Source organism: Nicotiana tabacum, chromosome 11, assembly GCF_000715075.1.
Source record: "Nicotiana tabacum cultivar K326 chromosome 11, ASM71507v2, whole genome shotgun sequence".
Taxonomy (NCBI): domain Eukaryota; kingdom Viridiplantae; phylum Streptophyta; class Magnoliopsida; order Solanales; family Solanaceae; genus Nicotiana; species Nicotiana tabacum.
Window position 1 is genome coordinate 169,972,230 of NC_134090.1, and position 8,575 is coordinate 169,980,804.

At 33.9% G+C, this 8,575-nt stretch overlaps 1 protein-coding gene across 1 annotated transcript; it reads left to right on the top strand.

Annotated features, from left to right (window-relative positions):
• Nucleotides 1–231: 231 nt before the first annotated feature.
• LOC107806719 (alpha-soluble NSF attachment protein) lies at nucleotides 232–5,451 on the top strand. The gene is made up of 9 exons (XM_075225714.1): nucleotides 232–484; nucleotides 1,758–1,807; nucleotides 1,915–1,987; nucleotides 2,206–2,285; nucleotides 2,661–2,812; nucleotides 3,319–3,478; nucleotides 3,560–3,607; nucleotides 4,288–4,368; nucleotides 5,037–5,451. The coding sequence occupies exons 1-9, from the start codon at nucleotides 340–342 to the stop codon at nucleotides 5,115–5,117; spliced, it is 870 nt and encodes a 289-aa protein (XP_075081815.1). The 5' UTR covers nucleotides 232–339; the 3' UTR covers nucleotides 5,118–5,451.
• Nucleotides 5,452–8,575: the final 3,124 nt, after the last annotated feature.

The following is an 8,575-nucleotide window of genomic DNA, read 5'->3' on the forward strand; positions in this document are numbered from 1 at the left end:
AGACCCTATATTTATAGGGGAAAAATGACTTAGCCACAAAGTAAAATTCTCTACAAAATAGACATTCACTCTGATTATAATTCTATTCATAATAATATACAAAAATATATATATTTATCGGTTATTATTTTGGTGGACGGCTATACACGGTGGACCCGAATCATTAGACTCCAAGCCCAACTAAGGATACGGGCCTGACAAAAGTCAAGACCCGTCATTTGAAAAATCAACTCCCTCACCATTCCACCCCCTCATTTCCTCCTCTTTTTTGCTTTTTCAGAATCCTTTTATGCTAAGCTAAAAAAAAAAAAACCACCAAAAAAAGAAAAGAAAAAGAAAATGGGGGATCAGATAGCTAGGGGAGAAGAATTCGAGAAAAAAGCAGAGAAAAAACTAAGCGGTTGGGGACTTTTCGGTTCCAAACACGATGACGCTGCTGATTTGTTCGATAAAGCTGCTAATTGTTTCAAACTCGCTAAATCATGTTAGTTTTTTAAAGTATTTTATTACTAATAATTATCCCTTTGGATCATCAACTTCAGTATTGTAGTAATTAACTTTGATTTTTCGCTTTTTAGAATTTGTTTTTTTTGGATCAATTGCTGGTGTCATTTGCTTTTTTTTTTTAACCGACGAAATATGTTAGTTTTTTATTTTTAAATTTTCTAATTCGAGCGGATTAAGAATGCTCATTTTAGAATTTGTGAACACTATGATGTCCTGATAATTTTTTATATGAATTGTTATTCTTATGCGGATAATCGTTATGTCAAATTAATTATTTGTCACATGTATTCAAATTAGTACTATAAAACTTTGTACTTTCCAATCTGATTTTGTTCTTAGGCTTTCATTGTTATTTTTATCCATTACCGGATACTTTATCGTTTGATTGACAGTTTAATATTTTTTTTTGGAGAAGAGTTTAAATTCTATACACCGGCGGTGTAAAATAGGTAACTCTATTTAATAGCATTGTTTGGTAACCTAGAATAAGTGGTAAGTAGCCTACTATAATAAGGTAAATTGCACGGATGGTATAAAAATTCATTAAAGTCTCGGTGTATATAACTTTAATCCTTTAGAAAAAAATGTGTGTTGTTTAATTCTGCTTGATTCAGAATGCTTATGTTCGTATTTGTGAAGATTGCAATACTCGGAATGGCAGTTCTATTACTTTCTCAATCTTTTGATGGCTGTCATATGGTTCATTAACGGAGAATAATTTACTGGGCAGTTGTTTATCATATTTTCGACGTGCTATTAGCATTGACTGAGTGCACTATTACTTGTGATAATTCATAGACAGTGATGTTTGCACTGTTACCTGATTTATCTATGTGCTTTATGCAAGTCACTGAAGCGATACCCGAAAATGGAAGAAAGGATATTCTATAGTTATCTTGTATAAGATGGATATCGATATGTTTGATAGTGGATAAACCTGAAAGAATATAATGTAAGCAAGGTCTAAGGTTTTTATAGAATCCTTAGTTGTAGAGAATTCCTAATTTGTCTTTTCGATAGTGGAACTGAACGGGCCTAAGTGAGGCAGAATGGATATAGAGGATTCATATAGTCGGCCCCAACTTGGGATTGAACCGTAGTAGTAGTAGTAGTTTTTTGTTGTTGTTGTTGTTGTTGTTGTTGTTGTTGTTGTAGGATCTGTTAGAGAAGGCTTACTGTTTTCATAAAGTAGATCATCTATATGGTATGATGAAAAACTGCATATTAATGTTGGAATGTTGGTCTTTCAGGGGATCAAGCTGGAGCAGTATATGTCAAAGTAGCGAATTGTCATCTGAGGGTAAGTTTTCGATCCTCTCGTAGTGACTTCTCCATATCTGATGCCTCTCCCTTTCATTTCCTACAAAATTTAAATTCTTCAACTACTTCTTATTCTTATCTTGTCAGTTGGATAGCAAACATGAGGCTGCTGGTGCTTATGCTAATGCTGCTCATTGCTACAAGAAGACAAATACAAGAGGTCGTGTGTTGCCTTCATGTTCTTCAATCCAATTTTTTTATGTTGTGGAATGTCAATATCTTATGTGCTCCAAACTGATATGTGCCGACATCCTTGGACATATGTCCATTATGCGTTTCAGGGCTATGTTCTATGTACTCGTCACATTGAATTCATTTTTTCATAAGTCAAGCTTCACTTTTGCTGAACTAAAGAACTCTTTATGATATCTCTTCCAGAGGCAATATCATGTCTAGAGCAGGCAGTACACATGTTTCTGGACATTGGAAGGCTAAATATGTCTGCACGATATTACAAGGTACAGATATATTATCTGTGAGAATCCATATGTGCTGTTTGATGTTTCCAATAGCAGTGTTCTGTGCTTGGTCAAAATTCTTTTCTAGAGTAAGGTCCGTTTTGGTATATGTTATGCTTAGTCTCTTCAATTTATGTTGCAATCTAAACTTTGATATTATCAAGAATGTGGTCGAGCCCTTCTCAGGACCTAACGCATAGTAGGAGCTTAGTGCACTAGGCTGCTTTTTTAAGAAGTGATAAGTGACTGTCTAATTTAGTACGTGGCTGTCCGGTTTCATTGAAATGATTCTAGGCGTCATGCACAGTTAATTGGAGTGTATCTTTGGCAGCTTGATTGCATTTGAAAGATACATAATGATTCTGCTGTGTCCAGGAAATTGCTGAATTATATGAACAAGAGCAAAATTTGGAGCAGGCTATCATTTATTATGAGAAGGCTGCTGATCTTTTCCAAAGCGAGGATGTAACAACATCTGCAAATCAGTGCAAGCAGAAAATTGCACAATTCTCTGCTGAACTAGAAAAGTAAGAATCTTTTTCTGAATTAGTAATACAGTTTTTCTACAGAAAGAATAATTGTGTCTAATTGCAAATTCATTGCTGCATATGGAAATATTGACGCAGTTAAAGACAAAGAAAACTGGTTAAAAAGGTACTTAGAAACTGCAAGAGGAAATTCCTCTCAGAACAATTCCTGGGTAATCTGGATTTGATGCCTCCCTGTATATCTTGCATTCTTCTCTGTGGAATCACAATTGAATTCTATCCTAGTCTCTTGGAGTACTGGTGCAATATATCTTTTATATCAATTGAAGAAAAAGGAAAAGATATAAAAGGAGTCAAAGCCAATAATTAGGAAAAGAAATCACTTCCAAACTAAGAGTAGAAATGTGTATTAAATGCCATGTTAAAAGCGCTGAGCACCTTATAAATGTTAATAAACTAATGTTTATGTCTAATTGCTCGATATGTAAGATAACTGAAGTTTTGCATTGTAAAAGAAAACATAACATTTAGCATTTGTCACCTAGATATCAAAGAGCAATTGAGATCTTTGAGGAGATTGCACGGCACTCTGTCAACAACAATTTATTGAAGTACGGAGTTAGAGGGCATCTTCTAAATGCTGGTATTTGCCAACTTTGTAAAGGTGATGTTGTTGCAATAAACAATGCATTGGAGCGATATCAGGTACATTGTTCTTCTTGTCAAGCCTCTAAGATTTCAATTCGACATGATATGTTCAAGTAAAGATTGCATCCTGACTTGCAGGAACTGGATCCAACATTTTCAGGGACACGCGAGTGCAAGTTGCTAGTGGTATGCCTTAGCTTGTATTAACTCAAGCATGCGAGTTCTTTTGCCTTGCTCTCTTATCCGTGTCGTTTAAACAAGTTTGCTTGCTTTATCTGTGGATATAGTAAGTATATTCCGTATCAAATATGTGAATTGCCAAGAATTTATCCAAAATATAAACTGTTAGCTTTAAGGTGGTTAATCTGAAACTTGAAAACAGTGTTTAATGCATACAGGTGAAATGTAGTTTGGGAATGAATTACCAGGACTCAAAACAGAGTTTCATGCGCTGGTTGACATGTGTCCGATCTTCCATTACTCTTCTACGAGAGGCATAAAATTTGCACATTTATTCATTTGTCTTGTCTCTGTAAGGGTAAACCAATGTGATGGATGAAAGTGCGGATATTAACGATATTGGTATACGAGGTTTTGTGACAAATTGGACAAACATCAATGTAATAATATTAAATTAAAGAAAACTATCAAAGTCAGAGGAAATTGAATTGACTGTAGAAATGATTTCTTAGGGACATAGGCACAATGCTTTCTAACCAAAATAGCTACTAATATGATGAACCATCAAAGCAACTGTATTCTCTCACTTGATAGCATAGTTATTGCTTTCAGAACTCAGAATCATTATATACGTCCTGAATTTGATAATATAGAATTAATTTGGGAGATATCTTTTGCAATTACAGGATTTGGCCGCTGCTATTGACGAGGAAGATGTTGCTAAGTTCACTGGTTCTGTCAAGGAATATGATAGCATGACAAAGCTGGTATATTTTAGTTGTCTCCACTTCTTTGCCTACAAAAAGAAATAGAAGTGTTTAGATATTACCAACTGCTGGTATATATATATATATATATATATATATATATATATATATTCCTATCTTCTAACTCCCTAATAATACTTGAACATCATCATCAAATCTTGCTCTACATAGCAGAAAAGTTACTCGGAGGTTTTTCTTTTCTCTAGCATTTTGTAAGGTAATGAACTCCATTTGTGCTCCATTATGAGATTGGGGTGCAGGTTATGTAAATGACCTAGAAGTAGATGCATTTCAGGATTAATTGATGTTGCAGTTAACCTTCAGTCGTCTCTACATATATTGGCATTGAAACTTAAATGCAGAACTGGACATGCGTAGATGACTATAAGTGTTAAACTGGCCACACCTTTGGCAGTTCCTTTAAAACACTTCTATTTTATACTGCCAGTCCCAAGCAACTAAATTAAAGAAAGAATCCTTTTGTTTATCTGGATATTTCAGAATGTATACTTTCTACTGGTAGTTTTCATATTTCAGTTATTTAAGCAAAATGGGAATTTCTTACTTGGTTGGTTCAATCAACCTTAACACATTTTGGTATGCTTTCTTTTTCGTTGTTCATCGCAATACTTATGCCGTCTCTGTTGTCATTTTTCTTCACTTAACAGGATGCTTTGCGGACAACACTTCTTCTCAGAGTGAAGGAAGCATTGAAGGCGAAGGAGCTAGAGGAAGATGATCTTACTTAAATTGATCTTCTCTGAAACTGGTTGTAAATTGCATTGCTTATGATGCCAATTTATTTCTACTGATTGATTGTTTCTTATCATGTTACTTATACATCTCATATTGTATTGGTTGAGTATGACTATCAAATTGAGTTCGACTATCGACAAGGTTTTAGCCTGGTAGTCGGTATTGATGGATTGCATAGAGTTCTTTGTTGAATTTCCCATAAAAATGCATAGTTTTGTCTATGTTGGTTGAGTTTGACTACCAAATTTAGAGGCAAAACAGCTTTCAGATGGTAATATTGTTACTGGGAGATGGGATAGAGGAAGTGATTGGAGTATTAAGAACTTCTATAGAGTACTAAGTTTTTTTTCTCTTGTTTCTATGTTTGTATGTATAAGTTGAAGAATAAACCTTTGTACTACATGTTATGCTTAACAAAAATGCCTACATTACAAAAAACTGTGGTTTGTATGTAAGGAGTAAATTCATTGTATGTGTTTCCATTGTGTGAAACTAATAGTCTCTCCTTTTTGTTTTTCTTATTATCTTGAACCGAGGGTCTTCCGGAAACAGCCTTTCTACTCCTTCGGGGTAAGGGTAAGGGCTGCGTACATACTACCTCCCCAGATCTCACTTGTGAGATTTTACTGGGTTGTTGTTATTGATGTTGTTTACACATGGACACAAAATCTTTTTATATTACGTACATATTCAGATGAGATGAAAAGTGAGTAACAAGTGAGTTACCACATTTTTACTCATTAAGAGATGAAAACTACTGTGCCTTCATGTGATAATATTCCACAAAAATAAATAAATAAGTAAATAAAATTTTCTAATTTGGAAAAGACATTCTATTCTCGGTCCCTCTGCCGAGCTTTAACCTGCTCCGCATAAACTCCTTGGTAGTTCCATCCCTCTCCTCTAAGGGAAGACAAGGGAACAGAGGGAAGACAAGGGAACATAATGTCCGACGAATTCAATAACTTCTGTTCAGATCTTGTATTTGTATTAGGAATTTTATTAAATTTATATATAAAATTGCAAACCCAATAACTAAATCATGCTATGAGTTTGAAGCCAAGTTCAGAATTATTAAACTTTAAATCCTGCTGTGAGTTTGACGCCAAGTTCAGAATTATTAAACTTTAAAGTTTAGCTCCGCTTTTGAAGATGCATATTCGAAAAAGGGGAAATGTCGAGAAAGGTGAAATCGCTCTGCAGACTCCGCTGGAATTAGCTAAAGTGAAGGGGCCTAGGAATGACAAAATTTTTAATATATATATATATATATATATATATATATATATATATATATATATATATATATATATATATATGAGCAGAAAGTGGGGTGGGGTTGGGGTTTTTTTTGGGGGGGTGTGTGGGGGTTGGGGGTGGGGGTGGGGATGGGGATGGGGATGGGGTTATTCTAGTATAAAATTTGGGACTAAATTTATATGGTTTTTGGTTGTGAATATTAAACTAAAACCCGGATAAAATTTATATCAAAGTCTTAGGATTATCTGTCCAATATACGAGGTAGAATTAGGGGCATTTGTATCTATACCCAGTTTTTGGATCACCATTTAACTTATGTCCACTTTGCAAAAAATATTGCAAGCGTACCCAATTTTCGGGTAACTTCAAATATACGGGCCTGAAGTAGCAAAAAATTTTCGCCTCAAGTGTAGCCTTATCAAAGCAAAACTTCATATATTTTTGCCTCAAGTTTGACCTGACTTGCAAAGGCAATCACACAAACTTTAGTTCATAAGTAAGGGCAAACTTCAGTTCAATTGTGTATGTCTGAAGTTTGAACTTTAGAATTTTTTGCTTGGAGTGTAGCCTTATCAAAGCAAAACTTCAGATATTTTTGCCTGAAGTTTGGCTTGACTTGCAAAGACAATCAGACAAACTTCAGTTCGTAGCAAGAGATTGTGTATGTCTGAAGTTTGAACTTGAGATTTTTTTTTGCCTGTTTATCATTTGTGTTCACAAAGGTTGTAATGTTTTAGCATGAAATAAGGAACTGTTTGAGAGTTCGAACAACTTTGTACTCTTTAGAGTTTTCGAGGCTTGATATTATCAAATCCTTTTATTATTTTGTCGGGGTAGCCCTTTTAACCAGTTTATGAAAGAATTCGAAGGACTATTTTGTTATAAAATTCGGACGTCTCTGAGTTGTGTTAATTTAGTCGTAGCCTATTTAGTTCGGGATTTGTCCCGTGGGCTTATTTTCCCGTTTTACTTCGATCTTACCCGAAGTGTAAGTCCCCGACTATAATTAGCATTGTAGTTAAGCCAAGTGACAAGCTAATAAATGTCAATAGTATATGGTGACTTTATTCTATATTTGACTATTTTAGTTAAATACAAATAGAATATTTATGTTTCAATTGGCAATCAGGCAAACTTCAGTTCATAACAAGGACAAACTTCAGTTCAATTGTGTATGTCTGAAGTTCATAGCAAGGGCAAACCTCAACTCAATATTTTTTTTTACAGATTTTGCACTTCAGTTTACTTTTTACACATTTATGAAGTTATGCAACTTCAGATTTTCACTTGTCAGTTTGATTGCTGTTCATAAGCATTTTAGGTTTAACACAGGAAGCACTAAAAAAGAGTAAATCGTCGAAACAAGTGTACTGGTCAGAAACTGAAAGTCCTTCTAGTTTGTTGATTGAAATATTTTAGAAAGACTGTAACCTCATCTATAATGGTCTTAGAATTTCTGGTGGTGACATACAATGGTTAAACTTGAGATCCTAATCTGGGGAACTCATCAGAAAAGAAAAGGAGGAAGAAAGGAACGCATAGGTCAGGAGGAAGAAGAGACGTCTGAAGTTGTTAAATTAGGGTATAGGTTAAATAATTTATCTATATTATATTAAAAGCACGGAGGTCTTTAGTGAAATGTTGTTCGCCTTTTTTACCCTTTAAAAACAGATTTCACATCAGGCAAAATAGTCATTTAAATATTCTAATATTTAAGATTTTATAATCAACTAAAATCTTGCATTAAATAATTACCTTTTTAGGCCTTTTGCACTACTATGTAGGAAATCTAAATATTTAGAACTTAAATATTAATTAAAATTTTACCTTATAGGGCTATAAGATAAACATAATTAATTAACTAATATATAAAGCCTCACTAGAAGCTTTCGTTAACCTATACTTTTTTATGATGTGGAATTGAATGGTAACTAAAGAGTTGAAAGAATCAAATTAAAATTAACATTGATCTAATTTATTATAGGTCCAATAAATTTTTCTTACTTTATTTTTTGGAGTATCGTTACCATAAATCCATGATAACTAAGAATAAGTTGATCAAAAATCTTATGTAAAGGCTTTTACGTGGAATACGTACCTAACAAATAATAGTAATTAACATTGAGTGTATATTAAAGATAAAAGTATGTTTCATCTATTACTCATGTATTATCTATTACTCCTAGCCTTT

Coding starts and splice junctions, on each gene's coding strand:
- LOC107806719 (XM_075225714.1), top strand. CDS start 340: ATGGGGGATCAGATAGCTAGGGGAGAAGAATTCGAGAAAAAAGCAGAG. Junction 1,808..1,914: donor TAGCGAATTGTCATCTGAGG/GTAAGTTTTCGA, acceptor TTATCTTGTCAG/TTGGATAGCAAACATGAGGC. Junction 3,608..4,287: donor GCGAGTGCAAGTTGCTAGTG/GTATGCCTTAGC, acceptor TTGCAATTACAG/GATTTGGCCGCTGCTATTGA.